Source organism: Urocitellus parryii, chromosome 11, assembly GCF_045843805.1.
Source record: "Urocitellus parryii isolate mUroPar1 chromosome 11, mUroPar1.hap1, whole genome shotgun sequence".
Taxonomy (NCBI): domain Eukaryota; kingdom Metazoa; phylum Chordata; class Mammalia; order Rodentia; family Sciuridae; genus Urocitellus; species Urocitellus parryii.
Window position 1 is genome coordinate 14,200,882 of NC_135541.1, and position 23,218 is coordinate 14,224,099.

The following is a 23,218-nucleotide window of genomic DNA, read 5'->3' on the forward strand; positions in this document are numbered from 1 at the left end:
CAGGCTGGGAAAGGGACAAAGTCAAGCCACCCCACGGCCATCTCCCTCTTCCCTGCAGCCCTAGCTGACCACCTACCGTGGAGAAGGGAATCCTGACACCTTCATTGGTGTTGATTAGGAAAGCTCTTTGAATCTTCAAGTCTACTAACAATTTAATGCTACCCAGTCCCCTGAGTCCCCAAGCCTTTGATATCCCTGGGGACATGAGTGACTTAGGGGCTGCTGGTGTGGCTGAGAAATTTCCTGGCAGAAATCATTTACTTCAGGGCTTTTCTTTCGCCCTAGTTTTAAAGTTCATGTGGCCCTGGAAGGAAATGAACACTCAACATGGCGTTCTCAAAGCGCTCTACAGAATTTAGGAGGTTTCAAGGGTTACTGGCAAGAAAGAGGCTTAAACCCTCGACCTTCAGGCAGGGTGTGAAGGGGACAGCCCAGGAGTGGGCAGAGGCCGCCGCTCAGGAAGGCCCTCTGTCCAGCCCCGTGGATGGGCCTGGGGGACATGAGCTTAAACTCTGGCCACACTTCAGCATTCGACTCATTCCAAGTGGGTCCTGCAGGCCTCTTCTCCCTTTCCTGCAATTTGATTCTAGAAGAACACTCCAGACAGGGCCCAAGGCATGGAGATCAAGCGTCTCTGTCCTCAGAGCTTGTGCCTGGTTCAGTGGCAGCCCAGCAGAGACCCTGGGACAGGAACATTCCCCCCAGCCCCACTTGCCCCACAGCAGACCTCACCCCCCAGGAGGGGGCCAAAGCCACTCCCAGCCGGGGCTTCCAGTGGGCTTCTAATGAGCCCCCTGTGAGGTTTTGGGGAGTGGAGACCGAATCCATGTCCATAAAGCATACAAAATAAGAGAAGGGCGTCTGTGAGCCGATGTCTACTCCTGGGAGGGCTAACTTGGGGGCCCGGGAAGTTGAGCCAACCACAAAGCACAGCTGCCTCCAACTGGGCATTCGCTCACATTAGGCCCCACTCTCAAGCTCACACCCCAAACTTCAACTCAACAAAGTCAACTTCATATTTTAAATCAACTTAATGCTACAAACATTAAAAAAAAAAAAAAAAGTGCTGCCCAGCTGAGCTCCTGAGGAGCCCTAGCTCCCTGAGGCGGGTGGAAGGTCTTTCAGACCACCACCCCTGGGTGCCTCTCTCCAGAAGGCACAGCCTTGGCTCAGCCCGGGTGGGTGGGCTGGGCGAGAGGGCTGCAGGTGGGATGGTCAGGCCCCTGGGGGACTGGGCGCGTAAAGCCAAAAGAGCTTCTCAAGTCCCCACGCCTGCAAGGGCGACACAAACCTATTTTGTTAACTGCCAAGGCCTGGTCTGCCGTGAAGCTTCAGCATTACAGTGACCAAAAGGAGCAAACGTGCCACCAAGCCCTGGCCACCTGTGTCCTTAGAGATCTACAAGAACTGGAGGGAAGGGGATGTCCCTAAAACGTTATCCCCTCCAACAGCGGGGCACACACGTGCGTGCTCCCAGGGACACTGGGGAGGGCACCAGCAGCCCCAGGGCCATGCTTCCTGCAGGTCCCTGCTCCTGCCTCTTCCTCTTCTCTGGTGGACCTGCCTCTGCCTCCCCGGGCTCAGGTGTCCGCGGCAGCCAGAGTGTCCCCTGCACACTCCTGTCTGTCCTCAGAGTCTTCTCTGCCGCCTCCCTGGGAGATCACTTTTACATTCTAAGGTGAGGAAGAGGTAAGGAATTCCTAGGAAAGGAGTCTCCTGGATCAGCTGCTCCTATTTCCACAGGAACCACAAAGCTGCCTGCCCCAAGATGGCCGCTGGAACCTTCTGTGAGATGAAGACCAGGAGTCCCAGGCCGACACCTCGGCTGGAGAGGTCAAGGGCCTGGCACTGGCGATAATCCTGAGGCCTAAGTGCAATGAGCTTTCTGGTAAACTGGACAACTCCTCAGAGACCAGTGTCTGGTCCCCTGGAAGGCCTGCCCTTGGACAGTGGGCGGGAATGGACCTATCTGAGGAGAAGCCTTGCCAGAAACTAGAACAATCTCCCTGCTAAAACTCAGGAAGAATGACAAACACAACTTAACCTGAAATAAATACAAGGGCATTAAGTGCTTCTCGGAAAATCAAGGGTCCTAATAACCCCCCAAAAGGAGGTGGCGGGGCCTTTCCCTGAACCTAATAACCTGCACCTGTGGTCCTTCACATGAGAGGTCAGAGGTCAGAGAGGAAGGACAGGACCCAACCCCTCATTTGCCCCTCCCCCACATCCTCCACCTGTCCCCAGACAGCTTCTGCTGGCAGGGAGGTCAGAAAGGAGAGGAGACTCTCATGCCCTGAGGGTGGCACCTTGTGTCCAATGTCCCTGTGCAGGCAGAGGACCTGTCAGTCTGTCTGCGAGGAGGTAGAGATGGGGGTGGGCTGCTGCGGCCCCTCAATTAATCAACAGGTCACCAAGGTCGTAGGAGTCGAAGAGATCGCTGATGCCCTCTCCCCCATCCAAGCCCCACAGGTAGTCATCCTGGTCCAGGGGCGGAGAGAAGTTGATCAGGGGGCTGCACGCCAGGGTCGGGGACAGGAGCTGGTCCTCGGTCTGCTGCAGAAGTGGGTGCGGCAGCTCCAGCATGCTGTCGGTGGCCTCCAAGGGGACAAGGGATGGTGATGGTGGCAGTGGCACCTGTGGTGGAGTCAGCGCTGATTCTGGAGACAAAGAGACAGAGGTCATGCCTGGACCCGAGCAGGCGGGACAGCCTTCCTGCCTTTCCCACTCCAGAAACCTCCAGCATTCCCCCACACTCTCTCCCTCACCTTTGGTGGGTGGAGTTTCCACTCTCAAAACCCACCCCCAGCTTTGACACCCAGCCCACCGCCTCTCACTTGGAGGCCCTGTTCCTGAGATCATTCCCTCTTCCAGCATCACCTAGATCCTGCCCATCGGTACACAGATATACTCCACTGACTCATAACTTTCAAAAGCATGTTCCCCTAAGGGACAGTCTTTTTTATAAATGATGCTGAGAAAATGGATGCCCACATGCAGAAGAATCAGGCTGGACCCTTATCTAACATCAATGAACTCAAAATGATCAAAGGCCTAAACATAAGGACTAAGACTTAAAACTCTTAGAAGAAAACACAGAACAGAAGCTTTATAATGTTGGATCTGGCTTGGTTTCTTGGATATGATACCAAAAGCACAAGCACTAGAAGAAAAAAATAGACAAACTGAACTTCGTATATATTTTTAGAAATTTTTTGCAGTACCTAGGATTGAACCCGGGCCTCACACATGCTAGGCAAGTGCTCTACCACTGACCTACACCCTCAGCCCTTTTTATTTATTTAATTTTGAGACAAGGTCTGGCCTCAAACTTGGGATCCTGCTTCAGCCTCCTGGAGATGCTGGGATTACAGGCATGCATCCAGCTCAAAAAATTGAAAATATTTTGCACCAAAGACAGAATCAACAGAGTGAAAAAAGCAACGCATAGAAGGGGAGAAAATATTTGCAAATCATGATCTGGTAAGGGATTACTATCCAAAATTACACAGAGTGCTCCTATAACTCAACAGGCAAAAAAACCTGATTAAAGATGGATAAGCATGGTGGCGCACACCTGTAATCCCAGCAACCCAAGAGCCTGAGGCAGGAGGACTGCCAAGTTCAAGGGCAGCCTCAGCAACTTAGTGAGATGCTGTCTTAAAATAAAAAAAAAAACTAGGGATGTGACTCCTAGAACAGCCCTGGGTTCAACCCCTGGTACTGTTTAAAACAAAGCAAAAAAAAAAAAAAAATCTATAATGATACACCTCCTTACACCTGTTAGGACGCTACTATCAAAAAAGAAAAATACCAAGTGCCAGCAAGGATGCAGATGGAGAAACCAGAACCCTTGTGCTTCACTGTGGGAATGCAAGACGGTCCAGTTGCTATGGAAAACAGCATGGTGACGGGGTAGGAGGGGGAGCACGGGAGGAACAGATGAATTCTAGATAGGGAAGAGGGGAGGGAGGGAAAGGGAGGGGGCAGGGGATTAGCAAGGATGGTGGAATATGATGGACATCATTATCCAAAGTATGTGGATGAAGACACGAATTGGGTGTCCACCTGCTTTATATACAGAGATATGAAAAATTGTGGTATAAATGTGTAATAAGAATTGTAATGCAAGAAAAAAGTTACATGTATAAAGACATGAATTGGTGTGAACATATTTTATACAAAGATACGAAAAATTGTGCTCTATATGTGTAATAAGAATCGTAATACATTCCGCTGTTGTGTATTTTAAAAAAATAAAATCAGTAAAAAACAATAAAACAAAAAAACAGTATGGTAAGTTCTCAAAAAAATAAAAATAGAGTCGGAGGTGGAGCTCAGTGGTAGACCATTTGCATGAGACCCTGGGTCTGAGACTCGGTACCATAAAAAAAAGAAAGAAAAAAAAAAAACCCGAGAGGCTAGGAATGTAGCTCAGTGGCAAAGCATATGCTTAGCATGCACAAGGCCCTGGGTTTGACCCCCAGCACCACAAAAAATAAATAAATAAAAATAGAATTGATGTAGGACTTGGTAATTCCACTTCCAGATATGTACCCCCCCCCCAAAATGAAAAAGAGCAGGAGCCAGGTGCAGCGGCTCAGGCCTGTAATCCCAGCAGTTTGGGAGCCTGAGGCAGGAAGATCAAGAGTTCAAAGCCAGGCTCAGCAACTTAACAAGGCCCTAAGCAACTCAGTGAGACCCTGTCTCTAAAAAATATTTAAAAAGGGCTGGGGATGTGTCTCAGTGGTTGAGCACCCCTAGGTTCAATCCCTGGTACAAAAAAAAGGGACAGGGGCTCAAGGACACATTCCCACTCAAGCTCACGGAAACATATTCACAATAGTTAAAACGTAGAAGTAGCCCAAGGGTCTGTTGACAGATGGATGGAGAGACAATGGAATGTTCTCCTGCCTTCAAGAGGAAAGAAATTTTTGTTTTTCAAATGGAAGGAAATTTTGACATATGCTATAACATGGAAGAATCTTGAGGGGGCTATATTAAGTGAGTGAAATAAGCCAGTCACAAAAAGATAAATACCGCATGATCCCATGGAACAGTCAAAATCCGGAGACAGTGAATGGTGGGGGGGAGGGGCGAGCGGGAGTTCTTGTGGATGGATTAGTTAGGTGCCTCGAGGGGTGCCCAGAGGCAAGAATGTGCTAGTAAACCCTGAACTGAACTTGAAGATGGTTAAGATGCCCAATTTGAAGAAGAAAAAAAAAAAAGTATACCTGGCCTCAGGACCCCACCTAATTCCCAGCCCATTTGATCACTCCCTGTCATGGTAAACTCCCTCTCGTATTTGAGAAGCCTGTTGGCTTTCTACTTCTCCATCACTATTCCTACTCCTCACCGCGTCACTGAACCCATGGCCTCCATGTTGCTGAATCCTCTGCTCTGTTCTCTGGCCTCCTCTCCTCGTCCCTCCAGGACTGGGGACAGCACCCAGGGCCTCACTGGGCCTTGCTCTCCACCCCGAGCCGCATCCCAAGCCCTCTCTGGCCTCCACTTATTTGGAGGCACCCGATGCTCTGTTCTGGACTTGGCTCCCAGGAAGATTCCGCTGGTTTTCCTCTCCTTTTCTGGCCACTTCTTCTGGGTCTCCCTGGGCTGGATCCTCCTCTTCCCCCCTCCAACCTCAAAGGCCCCGGGCTCCACACCCGACTCTCTCTCCTCTGGTGGCACTCTCCTCCCCAGCTGACCTCAGTGGCCCTGTGGCTGCCAAGAAGCCTCCAGGATCCTGCCATCCCCCAGCCTGTGGTCCTGGAGCCAGACTGGTCATGGCCACACCGACCACAGTCCCCACCCTGCCCTTCTCTTCCATCCCCCTGCTGTGGTCAGGCCCCTGCACCTGCATCACGGCTGGAGCCTCCCCAGAAGTCTGTGTTCCTACTTAAAACCTTAATGGCTCCCCTCTGGCTTGGAATAAAACCCAGGTTCTGGTCAGGGCTGAAATGACCCTGTGCCATCCCGCCCTGCCTCCCTCTCCATCCCCCACCCCACCCCGCCCTCCAGCCACACTGGCCATCTTCCTGGCACACCACCTCCGTGTCCTCTCAGGGAGGACGGTGATTTCCTACACAGGGACGTGGAATGGGGCCCCGGAAACTGTCTGTCAAATAGTCTCATCCCAGAACCGCGCCATCGCGGTCATCCCTTCATGTCCGACCAAGTCAGCTTTGGAAATAACAGAGCACCGTGGGCAGACCGTGACCCACCTCTAAGTGGCTGGGTGATCTGGGCAAGTGACTCCATGGTTCTGAGCCTCCAATTTCTCACCTCTAAAGTGGAGGACAGTGACTACATATCCACCGTGAAATGAGGGGGAGACGGTGGAATGGCAGGGCACAACGGCCGGCAGAAAGCCCAGGCGGTGGCCTGCAGGTGGCCTGCTCCGCTCCCCAGGTGAGGCACGGTGCAGTCCCCCCTCCTGACACCCACGCATCCCTGAAGGAGGCAATGCTGTCACCTCTACTTCAGATGAGGAAACCAGGCCCAGAGAAGTCAATAAAATTTGAATTAAAAAAATTGACAGGGGGGGCTGGGGATGTGGCTCAAGCGGTAGCGCGCTCGCCTGGCATGCGTGCGGCCCGGGTTCGATCCCCAGCACCACATACCAACAAAGATGTTGTGTCCGCCGAGAACTAAAAATAAATATTAAAAGATTCTCTCTCTCTCTCTCTCTCTAAAAAAAAAAAATTGACAGAGGCTGGGGATGTGGCTCAAGCGGTAGCGCGCTCGCCTGGCATGCGTGCGGCCCGGGTTCGATCCCCAGCACCACATACCAACAAAGATGTTGTGTCCGCCGAGAACTAAAAAATAAATATTTAAAAATTCTCTCTCTCTCAAAAAAAAATATTAAAAAAAAAATTGACAGGGTGCACACCTTAATCCCAGCTACGTGGAGGCTGAGGAAGGAGGACAAGCTTTGGCCACTTAGAGAGACCCTGTCTCCAAATAAAAAGTACACAGGGCTGAGGAAGGAGGCTCAGTGGAAGGGCTCCCCTGGGTTCAATCCCCAGGATGGAAGGAAAGAAAGAAGAAAGACCTACAGACAAACCCCAACCTCTGTTCAGCCCACTGGGGCCCTTACAGGAAGAGGCCTGGCTTGGGAACAAGCACGACATGGGCTCAGACTCCCGCCACACCTCTTACTAGAAGCAGTAACTGAGATAAGACGTGGGGACACCTGTGCCACAGGTGGGACCTGGCTCCTTCCTAGGTGATTGTGTCCTGGGACTACAGGCGTGCCCCACCATGCCAGGCCTTGCTGCTTCTGTTTTGCGAAGAGTTGGTCTGTGTGGCCCAGGCTGGCCCAAACTACCAGGCTCAAGCAGTCCTCCCACCTCAGCCTCCCAAGAAGCTGGGGCCACAGGTGCACGTCACCAGAGCTGGCCCTGAGGGAATTTTAAGCGTCCTTATTTCAGAGATTGGAAACCGAGGCTTGGAGAAGTTAAGGTGACTCTCCTACAGGAACCAAGTCACTCAGAGGTGAGGTACCGTCTCAAACCCAAATCTCCCAGCCTCCGACCCTGTGTCATCAGCTACCTTTAGTTTTCCTCAGAGTGTCAGAGCCTGGGGGGGGCCTTAGGAGCAACTCTTGTCCCACCCCTTCTAAGATGAGGGACACGGAGGCCGCAGAGGGTTGGCAATTCCCCCTGGGGATGACAGAACAGGGACAGGACCCAAGAGCCAACATGGTTGTGGCCTCCACTTTGGTTCTGGCCTCTGATGCTGAGCCCTCAAAATGACTCCACTTCAGGACAGAACACGGACTGTGTGTGTTCCTCCTCCAAACTTCACAGGGACAGGACTATGAGGCCAGGTGACAAGGTGAGGGGCAGCCATCGCACGCCACCCGGAGTAGGGCTGGCTCCCCGCTGTGCTCCGTGAGCCTTGACTCCTGAGATCTTGACCGGTGAACTGAGGTCAAAGCTTTGCCCTTCCTTACACTGTGGGGTCAGCCTCCACACAGGGTCTCGGGGGACACTGCCGTACCACTCAGGTGGTTCTCCCTTTGGAGAACTGTGCCCATGCCAACAAACAAGTGAGAAGGCAGAACAGGAGGAGGGAAGACAGGGTGGGGCACGAGCCTGGGGTAGGAGATAGGCACTGGGGAGGTGCCCAGAGGAACAGATGGCCGGCACGCGGAGAAGCCTGGCTCCCGGACAAGGCCAACAAACAGAAAGGAGATCATTAGAGAAGAGGTGAGAGTATGGCTCTTGTCTCATTTCTGCCATCAACTTGCTGTGTGACTTTAGGGAAACCACTTGCTCTCTCTGGTTTACTCACGTCTAAAATGAAGGGTTGTGGATCAGGGTCAGTAAACTTTCTACAGGACTGGATAGCATTTTAGGTTTTTCAGGACACTTGTGTCTCTGTAACGCAGTTGTACCTCCTCAACTCTAAAAATGTTAAAACCAGACTGGGAATATAGCTAGGTGGTACAGCATTTGCCTAGTTTGCACAGGGCCCCGGGGTTGATCCCCAGAATCACAAGAAAAAAAATAAAAAATAAAAACCATTCTTAGCTCATGGGTCATATATCAGCAGGCCAGATTTGACCTGCAGGCAATAGTCTGTCAAGCTCCGAGTTAGAGAAATGGAATCCAACCTTCGTTCTGTAGAACACCCCACCAGACGCCCATCAGACCAGTTCTAGCTCTGCCTTTATTGAAACACTAGGGTTCTACCTGAAGGAATTCTCCTGAAAAAACAAACAGTAGACCACTGGCTCACGTGGCCCTGAGGAATCCTGGCGGTCCAGCCGGCTGTGTGCGCCAGTAACACCTGGGCCATCCTGCAACAGGGCCCTTTTCTGGCTCTGCACCTGAGGCCTTCCACCCTCCCGGGGATTTCCCCTCCCTCTCTGCTCCCTGGAAACGTCCCATCAGTGTCACCAGCTGCACCTCTCACCTCCCAGTCAAGGGTGAGCCCCTCTGCCTGCGGAGAGAGCCCTGGGCTGGCCCCAGGAACTAGCTGTCATTAATTCTTATGCCCAACTTCTTACAGATGATGAAGTCAAGGCCAACAGGGCTTCAAGAACTTGCCCAATGCATACAGCTGGAAAGCAGCAGAGCTGGGTTCAGATCCAAGCCCTCCTGGGCCTGGGAACAGCACTGGCTCCCCGATGAGTGGTGCCCCGGTGCTTCCACAGCACAAAGTGCAGTGCACCTATGTTGGGGAGGCGACCGAACCCCCAGCTGCTGGAGAGAATGGGCATCCAACAAAGGCAGCTGCTCCCCCACCTCCGTCTCTCTGTGCAGAGGTCCCTACCTGAGGATGGCTCGAGCTCCAGGACGGCAGGGTCGCTGCTGCTGCTGGGCTGGGCACAGTCAAGGCTGGGGCTGAGGGCAGAGGTGCAGGGGAGGGGCTCCTTGGCAGGACTCTCTGGCTCCTGCACCTCCTCCGGGCACAGGTAGACTTCAATGGGCCCTTGGGTGCTCTTCAGGTATATCTGCAGGTTCTCCTGGAAGAGGAAGAAAAGGCAGCTCATGGCCCTGGGCAGCTGGACACTGATGTATGGGTTGGTGTGACTGCAGAGACACATGTGGCTGCCACTGTCCACATGAGGAAGCTCAAACTCCGGGCTCCACGTGCACCCTGCCTGGCCTGCGGCAGACGGTGCATTCTGGCTGTCGGACCCCAGCTCTGTTTTCAGGAAGAGTACCTTGGCTTTGAGCCTGTGATGCCGCACGGAGAGGCAGAGTGACACAGTCCTGCCACGAGGCCTCAGCCCTTCCCTACCACACACCTGCTACAAAACCTCTGAGTGTCGGGCTGGGGTTGTGGCTTAGTGGCTGAGCACTTGCCCAGCATGTGTGGGGCACAGGGTTTGATTCTCAGCACTACATTAAAAATACATACATACATATATACATCCATACAAAGGTATTGTGTCCATCTATAACTAAAAAATATAATAAAAACCAACAAAAACAAAACCTGCGAGTGTCTACACACACTCCATTCAGGCACACGGTCAGTCTCCAAAACCTGCTTAGTCTTTAAGACCCAGTTCAACTGTCACCCCCCAGGATGCTTCCTCTGCACATTCTGCCCTCGAAGCCCATCTTCAGTTACAAATGACAGCACCACTGTTTGCTTGGGTCTCTTCCCCACAAGGTCCTGAGCTCCTCCAAGGGAGGAATGAGGCCTTAATCAACCCTGTAGCTTCCACTTCTTCCTTCAATCAAATCCCTTCTAGAGCCCTCCCTATGTGCCAGACCCTGGGCTGCAGACACAAGGCACGCAGACTGTTCTCTCCTGAAGCCTACACTCTAACAGACGAAGCAGGAGGCGATCATGCCATCACGCCAGACACGTCCCAGGGAATGGAGAGTGAGTGTGTGAGGAAAGCACAGGTGGCTATGAGGTCAGAGGGTGACCAGGGAACACTTCCTCAAGGAAGTGACTCATGTTCAAGCTGAGACTTGAGGATAAGTAGCAGAAAACCAGGCAGAGGGAAAGGAGCATTGCAGCTGCAGGGAACGGCACGTGTGAAGGTCTTGCATAAAGATGTGCTTAGTGTGGTAGGAGACTGCTCATAGGTCACCGTGGCCAAAGCAAAGGCAGATGGGGCAGGCATGGAAGTGGAGATTGACAGGTCAGCTGGGGTCAGGGCACCAGAGGCCTCATGGGGAGAGTTAAGAATTTTGATCTTGCCAGGCACCGTGGTGCACATCTGTAATCCCAGCTACTCAGGAGGCTGAGGCAGGAGGAATGCAAGTTCAAGGCCAGTCTCAGCAACCTAGTGAGGCCCTCAGCAACTTAGTGAGACCCTGTCTCAAAATTTTAAAAAGTGCTGGGAACGTGGCTCAGTGGTAAAGCACCCCTGGGTTCAATCTCCAAGACACACACACACACACACACAGAAATTTTGATCTTGAACCTGGGAGCACACAGTCCGCAGGAAAGAATTTTTGTGAGTACTAACATGGTGGCGTGTGGGCCCACACATGCATATGAGGAGGAACCCAGGGCAGGTGGGATGCAGACAGAACAGAGCCTCTGGAGGGACAGATTTCCTCAGGCGAGAACTCTGTCTCTGTTGCCCTTTCCAGCTTCTGCCATTTCTGCCCCAGCTTGGAGGCCACCAATACTGCCATGGGCACAGCATGGAACAGCATAACTTGGGGCCGGGCAGTGCCAGGGACAGAGTCCAGAGAGCCACCTAGCCGGTCCCACTTGGCTCTTCAGCGCATGCTCGCCCCCTCACCTCAGCCTTGTCGGGCACTTCCAGTCGCGTCTGTGGAGGGGCCTTGACAGCGATTACCGTCTGCTCCTTGAAGTTGCCCATGGCACGGATGTCCTGGTAGGTCACATAGGCCAGTGTAGGGGCAGGGAGAGTCAAGAAAAGTCACTGCCTCCAGTCCCCCAGGCAGGGCCTCCACTCACCGCTCCAAAGCCTCCACACATCACCTTCTCAAAATTCTTTAAACATCTCAGAAATACCTCAAAAGTATCCTCTGCTCTTCAATATCACAAGCCACCCTGAATCCCATTAGAAAGCAAATGGAGAGAAAAAAAATCATCTTAAAATGCTACTTTATGCCAGGTGCTTCCAGGTTGAGGCAGGAGGATCACAAGTTCAAGGCCAGCCTCAGCAACTTAGTGAGGCCCTAAGCCACTTAACAAGACTCCATCTCAAAACAAAAAATTAAGGGGCTGGGGATATAGCCCAGTTGGTACAGTGCTTGCCTTGCATGTGCAAGGCCCTGGGTTCAATCCCCAGTACCCGAACCAAAACAAATCAAAACAAAAAATTAAAAAGAACTGGGGATATAGTTCAGAGGTAGAGTACCTCTGGGTTCAATTCCCAGGACCTGAATAAATACGAAGTTGAACAATATGAAATTTCTTTTTCAAAGATTAAAAAGTGGTCAAATACCAAAGGTTTCACATGGGTCAACCAAACAGTTTAGGAAGAATATGTAACATAGAAAGATATCTACAGTAATACACCAAGTGGAGAAAACCTGGATAACACGTACAACATACAGGGGCACACGACTGTTGAAATAACACACACAGCTGAAGAGTGAAGGAACAATGGCTACATGAAGGTGGAAGCTCACTTCTCTCTGTTTTCTAGACTTAAAGGAATGTACTAGCTGATATGGTGGTTCCTGCCTATGGCCCCATCTACTTGGGAGACTGAGGCAGAAGGTTCACCGAGTTCCAGGCCAGGATCAGCAACTTAGAAATGTACTTGGCTTATTTTTTTAAAGTTGGACACAATATCTTTATGTATCTTTATGTGGTGAGCGCTCTGCCGCTGAGCCACAACCCCAGCCCCACTTGGCTTATTTTTAATGAGAAAGTAATTTTAATAGGATTGAGAAGAAAGCCTAAGAAAGGAGGAAACAGATCTATCGAACCCCTAAGACAACAGAATCCCTGCAGGGAGGTGCTGCAACACCTGAACAGCTGTCAACAGGCAGCCCGACCCCCTTCCCACCGCAAACAGGATATCTCTTGTTGGCTTTATCCTCGGTCAGGTGCTTGAAGCTCTGGGAGCAGCTCTGGATGAGCTGGTCCAACGCCTGCTCCTTGCTCATCAGCTCCTTCAGCTCCTGCCCAAGCTGCTGCTGCTTCGCAGGCCGAGTGGGGTCTTCAAACAGTCCCCTGCCTCTGGGAACAGAGCAGTCTCCAGTGTCAGTATCAACCCCATCCAGGGAGCCCCAACCCCAGAGCTGCACGGAGCCGCACCAGCAGAGTGGGCAAAACTCCAGGACAAGGCTGGTCACATAGCCAGCAAGGGTGTCCCCCCTGGGCTGTGCACATTAGTGGTCATGCACACTCCCAGGGAACGGCTGTGGATTGGAACTCGAGGCTTGAGGATGGGCGAGGGAGAACAAGTGAAGGCCTGATTGCCAGTTTTGGAGAGCGCTCCATTCTGTCCATCCCTGTGCTCCAGCCTTTCCCAAATGAACCAGAGTGGCCTCAGTCCTGCCGCCCCTGCTAGGGCTTTCTTAGGGTTCACGCCAGGGGCTGCAGGTCTGTCCTTTAAGACCTTATAGAATGGGAAGAGCAACGTGGGTTACGCCTACTCAGCGCCCAGGGGACTTTCCTGAACTAAGAGGTGGGGATCTTGATAGCCCTGACACAAGGAAGGGTCTGGGGTCCTGGCAGGCCTTTACACCTCCTAGCCATCTTTCTCCACTGTCCCCACCCTTATTCTATCACTCCAGCAAGCACTAGGGCTCTTCCATTCTACGCTCATACATTTTGGCTCTGCCCTTAGCATGTAAACCTGCCCTTGCGCCCATTGGATGTTCCTTTCAGCCCGCCCCTGACAATCACACCCATTGGCTATTGCCCCTGTCCCCGCCCACCGCAGTGTACCCACTGGACGGTGCTGACCAGCCCGGCCCAGGCACTCACACCCACTGGATGTTGTTCTTGGCCTTCTTGCGGATGAGCTGGATGCCCTCCAGCACGTTGGTGATGTCGTAGATGCGCCGCTTCTGCACATCCAGCACCTCAGCAGCCCAGTTCAGGTCCAGGACCCCATCCTCAGACTCGCTCAGGAGGTAAATGAACTTCTTCGTGAGGAGCCCCAGCGATGTGTCATACCGAGTCTTCTCCCCGGGGGATTTGGGGGCTGAAAAGGAGAGAGGCTCATTCACAGCTCTGGGAGGACCAGCCTGGGGACTCTCCACGGATCTGCACCCACTAAGTACCACCCTCTGTCACCCACTTTCCAGCCACAGCACACTGTGAGGTAGGGACTTGTTCACCGCTGTTGTTCAGGCAGGGAAACTGATACCTAGCAAAATAGTAGGTATCAGGGGGAACTGTCCAGACTGGAAGACAGTTGTCCTGACTCCTGGTTGGGAGCCCCTTTCCACCACAGCTCAGAGCAGCTGTATCAACTACGGCTGCTTGCTATGTGCAGGTCACTGTTGCCAGCACTTTCCATACGTGAATACAGGTAATCCTTAGGACACACATCAGGTTGGTGTGCACGGATCCCCATGATGTAGACGAGAAAACAAAGACACCAACAGGTTAAGTCACCAGTTCCCTGAGCTAGAAAGTGGAGAAGCTGGAATTCTAATCCAGGCAGTTTGGCTCCAATCTTCCTTCCTAACCATTACCCTATCCTACCAGTTAAGCCAAGAATTTAAATTTACTGTAGGGAGAGAATGGCAAACCTGAATTTGTTGGGGTTCTCTTTCTTTTCCTTCTCAGTACTGGGGAGTAAAGCCAGGAGTGCTTTACCACTAAGCAACACCCCCAGTCCTTCTTTTTTTCTTTCCCCCCTATTTTGTAATTTATTTAGAGACAGGGTCTCACTGAGTTGCTTAGCGCCTCACTGTTGCTGAGGCTGGCTTTGAACTTGCGATACTCCTATCTCAGCCTCCCCAGCTGTTGGGATTACAGCATGCCTGGCACCAGTCCTTCTTGTATTTTGAAACAGAGTCTCCCTAATTTGCTGAGGCTGGCCTCAAACTTGCAATCCTCTTGCCTCAGTCTTCAAAGTCAATAGGATTACGGGCAAGTGCCCCTGTGCCTGGAGACAAAACTGACTTTGAGAACATTTTTTTAAAAACATTTTTTTAGTTGTCAATGGACCTTTATTTTATTTATGTATATGCAGTGCTGAGAATCGAACCCAGTGCCTCACACATACTAGGCAAGCGCTCTATCACTGAGCCACAACCCCAGCCCTTTGAGATCATTTTTATAGACACACACTGGCCTTCTCTTTCCATGGGTAGCCCAGTGGTTATCTGAGGGAATCAGTCATATAACACCAAATAGGGCAATTCATGGGAAAAAAAAAATCCCTTTCTCAATGAAGTAGATGTCACAAGACCATATCTCAGCAGCAGCATCTTAAACCATAAGGGGCCTTTTGCAATCAAGTGACTTACAAGTCACATAGCAAGAGAGTGGTCAAACTAGTTCTGGAACCTGAATTTTAGAGAGCCTCAGATTCCTGGGGAAGGGGACTACAGTATTCTTTAATGCACAGGTAGCACGTGTTTGGCATACAGACTGTTCTAGTGGGTTTTGTGCACATGGCAGACATTGCTAATTGATCAGCACAGTTTTTCACGAATCCTGCTGAATTTAGAATCCTTCAATACAGTGCTCTGGCCAGCCTCTACCAATCAATTGAAGAGGAACCTTTCACATCATTCCTGATCTAGTAATCTCTCTTTTTACAGATAAGATGACTAAGGTTCACAGAAGAAGAGGGACCAGTCAAGTTGGAGCCCTGCCTGGATGCCCAGATTCCTCACATGTCCCACCTTATGATGGTATGGATATGCGGTGTCCCCCCGAAGCTCCTGTGTTAATGCAGGAATGTTCACATGTGAAATGATTAGCTCGGGAGACCCGTAACCCAATCGGTCCATCCCAGTGTGAAGGGACTAACTGGGTGGTAACTGTAGGTAGGCAGGGTGTGGCTGAAGGAGGTGGGGCACGGGAGCACATCCTAGAAGGGTTCACCTTCCCTGTGGCCACTTCCCCTTTCTCTCTAGTTGCTTCCTGGTTGTCAGGAGCCAGGCAATGCCCTTCCACCACACCCTTCTGCCCTGATGTTCTGCCTGACCTTGGGTTCAGAGCAATGGAGTGGGCTGACCATAGACCGAACCTCTGAAACCATGAGCCCAGAATAAATTTTTCCTCCCTTAAATTGTTTTTGTTGTGTATTTTGGTCACAGTGACAAAAAGCTGACTAACACACACCTAGTTACATACCTTTTTCATTATTTCTCTGGAAAAACTAGTATTTCTCACAGACACTTGCTTAAAATGCCAATTTAACAAGACTATGCACTGAAATCTCAAGAGACAGAAATCCCCTCTAATTTAGCTTTTGGAAGTCTCCATCTGGGCACTCTCAGGATCTTAAAAACTTCACCGGTGGCCAGGCACAGTGGTGCACGCCTGTAATCCCAGAAACTCGGGAGGCTCAGGAAGGAGGACTACAGGTTCGAGGCCAGCCTCAGAATTAAGCGAGACCCTAAACAACTTAACAAGACCTGTCTCAAAATAAAAAATATTTAAAAAAAAAATGGCTGGGGATGCAGCTCAGTAGTAAAGTGTCCCTGGGTTCAATCCCCAGTACCAAAACAAAAAAACCCAAGCCAGGTGCAGTGATGCACACCTATAATCCAGGTGGTCTGGGAGGTTGAGGCAGGAGGATTGCAAGTTCAAAGCCAGCCTCAGCAAAAGTGAGGTGCTAAGCATCTCAGTAAGACCCTGTCTCTTAAAACAAATACAAAATAGGGCTGGGGATGTGGTGGAGTGCGGCTAAGTTCAATCCCCAGTACCCAAAAACAAACACAAAAGAAACCTCATAGGTGGCAGAGGCTAGATTGATCCAAGCTTCATGTCCCCTTGAATCATATTTAGCCCTCCTGCCTTCAGCCTCCAGTGCCACTTTACAGGCATGCATCACCACGCCGGGCTAAATACAAAAACTTTTTAAAAAATAGCAGTCTCTCAAAGCATCGGGCATCCCATTTGGCACAAGGGAACAGTATGTGGTGTGGAAGCAGTGCCAGGACTTCCATTGACTTTAGTCCTGATTCCGCTTACTAGCTGTGTAACCCTGGGCAAGTCACTTGAGCTCTCTGAATCTCAAGTTGCCTTAGGCAGGATCAAGTGGAGAACACACAGGAAACCTTGATAAACCGGAAATGCAAATATTGCTTCTGATGATTTGGGGAGGGTAGCTGCCCTCTGCCCCGCCACCCCACCCTGAGATGCCCATCGGAAGCTCTTACTTTTGGGGCTGGGGAGGCCATCCACTCGAATGCACTTCCCCTTGGGAGTCCGGAATTCCGGAACCACTGGCCTCCCGATTCCCTCCAGGTCCAGCTTCCTTTTGGCCTTGGAGAGACAGGGAGAGAGGTGCAGTAAGAATCAGTCTTTCTTTAGACTTTCCCTGACCTGGGGCTAAGGTGCAGAGGCCACTAGCAGCTACCTCCAGTTTGCCACGAGTCCTGGTGCAGCATGGCCACACTCACTGGTAAGGAAATATCAATGACCTGAAAGGTAATCGTTCAGAAGGGGGATGTCCTGTCTCCTGAGGGGCAAATAAAAATCCCACTCTTGAGCTGGGCATGGTGGCAGACACCTGTAATCCCAGCAGTTTGGGAGGCTGAGGCAGGAAGATCACAAGTTCAAAGCCAGCCTCCGAAATTTAGCAAGTCCCCAAGCAAGTTAGTAAAACCCTGTCTCAAAATAAAAAATAAAAAGGACCCAATGATTAAGTGCTCCTGGGTTCAATTCCATAGCCCCCCTCCAAAAAAAAAAAAAAAGAAAAGAAAATCCCATCTCTGAGGCCCAGGCATTGGAGGCCCTACCAAATCCAGTGTGGCCAGAGGCTCAGGGTTCCTAACCACAGGCCCCAGGCTGCCTCTACCCCCAACCCCAGGCCCAGAAGCCATAAAAGGAGGAAGTAGTAGGTGAGGCCTAAACCACATCAGGTTGGGGACCAGCCCCTCTGCAAAAAACAGCTGACCCAGCCAGCTGGTGCCCATCACAGCCCCACAGCTGGTCCTTATCGGGGTGTGGCCTAGCATCCGCCCAGACCCTAGGGACTTCCTGGCTTGGTGCCCCACCCCAGGGAGGCACCCACACTGGGAAACAGTGCAAACACACCCCACCCTCATGATCCGCCTCTGGCTTGAGGGATCCAGGGTCCCCTCAAGAGACATTCAGCTATTCTTTCTTTGCTGAGAAGCAGACAATAAGCCTTCCCCAGTGTCTTAAGGACAGGCAGCTGAGGCCCCTGCTGCCCCTCCCCATCCCCCCACCAAGCTTGGGAAACACCTGCTGGGGAAATCAAACCGCAGACCCATCTGCTCCTCACCACTGGCCCCAACCCGGCCCAGAGCCTCACAGCCCGGAAAAGGCCTCCTTTCTGGTTAGGGCTGGGCAGGGGCAGGGATAGGGCACTGGGGCACTGGGACACAGGTCAGAGAGCCAGTTGGAGTCTCCAGCTCCTCTCAGGCTCACTGTGTGACCTGGGAAAATGCTCTGCTTCTAGGAGCTTTGGTTTCTTCCTCTGCAAAATGCGGCAGAAAATATCTGCAGGGCTATTGTAAAGACTGAGAAGGCATCATCTGAAAAATTCTCAGTCTGTGGCTCAGCACACAGTAGGCATTCAGGAAATACACAGTCCCACAGCTAAAATTCAAGCTCACCATCTTCCTTGACAAAAGTTCAGGGGGCCATTGGGCCCATTTCCTTCCTCCCCTGTCCCGAGTCACCCAGACTTGACTTAAGGGCTTAATTTAACACTTGGTGGTGAGGTCATGCTCAGCAGGGCTGACTGAGTCTTCCAACCGCTGCTGAGCACAGCTGGGCTGACAGGTGTGTGGGGGGTGGGGTAGGGTGACAGCTCCTCCTGCCTCCTCCATTAGGCCTTCACTCCAGGAAGTCCTCCTGGACTGAGTGGAGGAACTCTGCTCCTTGGTTGGAGGAGCCTGGATATGACCCTTCTCTCACCCACCCCTGCCCAGGTCCCGACATAACCCAGACACCTCCCTGCTCACTCCTCTCAAAGCCTCTCTTGAATATTCCTTATCTGCCTCTCAACTGGTAAATTCCTAGAGTGTAGGAACCTAGCCCCATCCTGTCTTAGAGAAAGACCCAAGCATTGCCCATTCCCCGAGCCAAGCCTCCACATCCACTTCACTAGACCTTCCCAACACCACGGGACCCCACTTTGTGGCTCAAGGACTTGAGGCTGGTGAGCTCTGAGGCCTTTGTCCAGCCGGTCAAGGTTGTCCACCCCAGGACCTTCATCTATCCCTCGTAAGGAATACGAAGGTCAGGGAGAGAGGCGGAGCCGGGCCAGCCCAGAGCCTCCCCCACCAGAAGCTCAACCCCCGCACAGCCAGAGGTGGCAGAGAGGACCCCCGAACAGGAGACCTGCAGGGGGTAGGGCACATGCTCCCGCAGCTCTGCAACACTGGGACTGGCACTTGGGCAGACAGTGGGCTCAGGGGTTAAGGCACGTGCCCACGCTCACACAAAGGCAGACTCAGGGTTCAAACCAGGTCTGTCTGACCCTAGGGCCGCGCAAGGCTGCGTCAGCTCAATGCCACATACATTCTCCGGGGTTTGCTGGAATGGGGCCAAGGCCGGCATAGCTGGCCTCCGCGTCTCTCTCTCTTACACACACACACACACACACACACACACACACACACGGGCCCCCTCCCTTCTCTTAATCCCCCTGACCATAATCCTTACTCCCAGGGTCCTTAAGCAGCCATGCCCCCCAGCCTGGGACACCTCCCTGACACCTATAGGCACTGCCCAGAAGTCAGCATGTGACTGGGCTGAGCCTGCAGAACTGAGATGACAGAGGATAATCCCAAAGAGAGGCTGATCACAGGCCTGGGGCACACCAACCTGGTGCACAGCCCGGCCTCCCCCTTATTAGCTGGGTGAGCTACAGGGTCACTTGGCCTCTTGGGCCACCTGTAAAATGGAGACAGTCCACTCCACCTCTACTGAGGAGTGAGAGAGAGGGTGCAGCAAAAGCGCTCTGCCTGCCCAGGCCAGTGCTCACGCAGGGCAGCTGCCAGCACTAAGGTACCAGCAAGGGCCAAGTTCAAGGGTGAGCTGACAGAGATAGCTGTGAGGGGCCAAGGAAAGCAAAGGTCTGTGAGCACACCCAGAGGCCAGCAAGGTTCCTATTTCAACGTCTTTGACAGCCCCTTTAACCTGGTTAGAATTCAAATACATCCTGCCAAACCTCAGAGAGAAGACATAGTGACCTATAGGAAGCAACACAGCGACCTACCGGAAGCCCCAGGCCAAGCCTCTTACTGGCATCAAGGAAAGGAAACTCAGGCTTAGAAGGGGAAGTGACTTGCCCAAGGTCACACAGAGTGGAGCCAAGTCTCTCCCAAGCTCTCAGTTAGACAGTGAGGTGCAGAAGCACATGTAAGGGGCTGAGCCTCACTTTCAGTCCCCATCGGTGCCACCTGGTAGCTAGACAGATGGGGACTTAGGGTATCATGGCCTCACCCCTCTGAGCCTACCCCTCCCCTTCTGATCTGCCTTGTGCAGCTCAATAAAAGGTTTGTTTTCAGCCTTTGCAGCATGGCACACACCCGTTGTCCCAGCTACTCAGGAGGCTGAGGCAGGAGGATTGCCTGGGCCTAGGAGTTCAAGGCGAGCCTAGGCAACATAGCCAGACCCCAGACCACCTCAAAAAGTAAATAAATAAAAAGTTTATTTTCTTTTACGGCTCTCAGAGGAAATTTGAAAAATATAGACACAACGACAAGAGAACCATTGCAGAATCTTGCAGAATCCCACTGTCTTCCTAGGTCCCTGAAGAGCAGAAACAGAAGAATATCACGTGCCTGGCCAGAGGAGGGACTCGATGAAGGACTATCTCCTGAGTCTTCTCCAAGTGGTGGCAAGAACACTGGACAGGGAACAGGCAGACCTGGGGTCTAGCCTTCATCCTGCCCTCCATCTTGGTTGCCAACCCTTTAAAGGACAGCTCCCCAACAAATCCTGCTCCCCCTGCACTTTGCAGCCTGGCCACAAAGCAGGCAGCCACACCCAGGGTTGGGTTTGGAGCTGCTTCGGGTCACACCCTTGTAAAATGAGTAAGCAGGGGGCAGGCCTGCCTATGGGGCTGAGGCCCTGGGCATCTGGGAACCCACAGGAGAGGGGGCTCTGGACCTGGCAGGCCTCTAGAGGTATCTATGTAAGCAGACTCCCCGACTCCTTGACTCGTAACTTGGGCAAGTGACTTCACTATTCTGCTCAATTTCCTTGCCTTCAAGGTACCTCATCCTGGGTATCTTGACCAAGATGATGGTTTTGAAGAGTGCCAAGCAGTATCTGGCATATGAGAGGCATTGAATAAGAGAGAGCTGTCCTTGCCAAGATCACTGAGCCCCTCCTGGAGGGAGTTTCAGACAGATGCAGTCTGGAATCCTCTGGGAGCATCCAAAGTAGTTCAAAACCACAGCTGTTACTGAAACTCTGAGTTTGAAAGCAGCTGGCCAGAGGAGAGACTGGCCCTTCTATCTAATTCGGGTAGTACTGGAGAAAGTCAAGGCTATATAGGAAGATGACTTGTGGGTCAGGTCACTCTACCCAATCTCCCTCTATGACCTTGGACAGGTCACATCCCCTCTCTGACCCTCAGTTTCCCCTGTAGCATGGAGCTACTAATCCCACTTACTTCATAGGCTACAAGAATATTTTAAAGTATAAAATACTGAACACAAGACACTGAAAGATGATGGTTATTCTCAGGTGCTTGACCTATAAAGTGAGGATGATAGCATACCTGCCTCCTGCCCTCCTAGTTGGAACTAATGGGCAGGAAGGGGTTCTGGGGAGGCAAAGCCAAGCCTGATTCCAGTAGCAGGAATTGGGACTCTTCCTACAGCAAGAGATGGCCAGGGATCCATGCTTGCTGATTGTCACAGATCTCACCAGAGGCCTGGGAGTGGGGGACACCCAAACTTATTACAACCACAACTAAGCCAACTACAACACCCCCACTTTCCCTCCCTGGAGCAAGCTTCTAAAACCAAGGACTTGGAGCTAGAAGTGACCCAAGGTGAGCTGGCCCCAGAGCTACCACAGGCACACGTGCATTTTCAAGAAGAGGAAACTGAGGCCCAGACTCAAATACACACAGTGAATTAGTGGCAATCAGGACTGAAAAAACAGGCTCCCCTAACCCCGCCCTGTCACCAGGCCCCCAGGCCCTTTCCCACTCCACCCCCAGACTAAGGTTGCTTCAGCTCCAGGAATTCCACTTCCACAAAACACACCCCTGTGCTGCTGGATGCCACCATACTTTGGACCCTCCCTGGCCACAGCAGGGGCATGAGGGCATACCCCTGCTGAACAGGAACCCCCCCCCCCGGGGGGGGGGGGGGGCTGCCTGTATTTGCATCTGCCACTGCCTATCTGGGAGCGAAGACTGGGGAAAGACCTAGGGCATATACCTGGGAAGGAGTTGGCTGGAGCGACAGTCTGCAGTCTGTCCAAGCCAGACTAGGTCTGAGAGAGCCACCAGACTTATACTCCTGCCTTAAGTCCCCAAGGTATCCCCAGGCCAAGCCCTGAGGACAAGCAGCAGGTGCCCAGTACAATAAAGAAATGAATGAACAGTGGCAATGATGGGTGCCTTGTGGAGTTACTTCTCCAGTCACCCAGTGCACTAGGGACATTGGATTGGGTCTCCAGACTCCCGATTTAGTGCTCAGCACACCCCACGACAGTAGATAAGACGATTTCATCCGAACTCCGAAAATGATGGGGTTGGTTTTTTCCCCCTCAGTTATTAGGGGCAAAAAAAGTTCTGGAAACTGAAAGTTCATCTTCTCCGTTCCCCAAATTCAACCTGCTTCGCTCAAACTGAATCTCAGGAGCTCCTCCCTCCTTTTCCCCACCCAGAAAGCACAGGGAGAAGCAGTGGGGGTCCCCAGCATTACCGGCAGCCGGCCTGCCGGCACGCATCGCACAACTTGGCCCTCGGGTCCGTGGGGAGTGGCGTCGAGGCAGGTGCTAGGTGCCGCGGCAGGAGGCACCGTCTGCGGGTACAGCGAGGTGTGGTAGGTAGTGGTGGCCCGGCAGAGCTGGGGGCTGCTGAGGCCGGGCGGCCACAGCTCCGTGGGGCTCAAAGAGGTCACCCCCTTTGCGGGCTGCGCAGCGGCCGGAGCCAGGGCCCGGGGCCCGCGCAGCATGGCGAGTGCGGCGCCCCCTACCCAACGGCCCTGGCGAGCCCGCGGGCACCTGGGGGCTGTGGAGCCCGCAGCGGCTCACACAGAAGGCGGCATGGCGCGGAGGCCGGGGGAAGCCGCCAATGGACGTCTACCGGGCAAGGCCGGACCCTCCCCTCCTGGCCCAAGGCCGAGCAGCGCTTGGAGATCGCCGCTTGGAGACCGCCTGGCGGCGGTGGCACTACCAGGAGCTGTCCCGCCCCGAGGGCGGCCGCCTCCCGGGACTGCCCCGCGACCCGAAGGCCTTGGGGCGCCTGGGGTCTGGCCCGCTCCGGGGAGAAGCCTCGGGTGCCTACGGGCTCGGCAGAGACGCGGTGTGCTCGGACGCGGCAGGGGCCCTGAGACTCGCTCTCGGCTCGCTCTCTGGTCCCCAAGCCTTTCTCAGTCTCTTTTTTCTTCTCTCTTTTTTTTTAGCGCCAATCTGCGTGCCGCGAAATTCAGATCTCCCGCGGAAAATGCGGCGCTTTGGTTGGCTG

At 52.7% G+C, this 23,218-nt stretch overlaps 1 protein-coding gene across 1 annotated transcript; it reads right to left on the minus strand.

The window, feature by feature from the left end:
- Nucleotides 1–2,391: 2,391 nt before the first annotated feature.
- Nucleotides 2,392–22,706, minus strand: E2f2 (E2F transcription factor 2). Its single transcript, XM_026403633.2, has 7 exons — nucleotides 22,455–22,706; nucleotides 16,749–16,854; nucleotides 13,387–13,606; nucleotides 12,475–12,633; nucleotides 11,219–11,333; nucleotides 9,277–9,469; nucleotides 2,392–2,657 (listed from the first exon to the last, which is right to left on the minus strand). Exons 1-7 carry the CDS (start codon nucleotides 22,704–22,706, stop codon nucleotides 2,392–2,394), a joined length of 1,311 nt encoding a protein of 436 aa, XP_026259418.2.
- Between the last annotated feature and the right edge of the window lie 512 nt (nucleotides 22,707–23,218).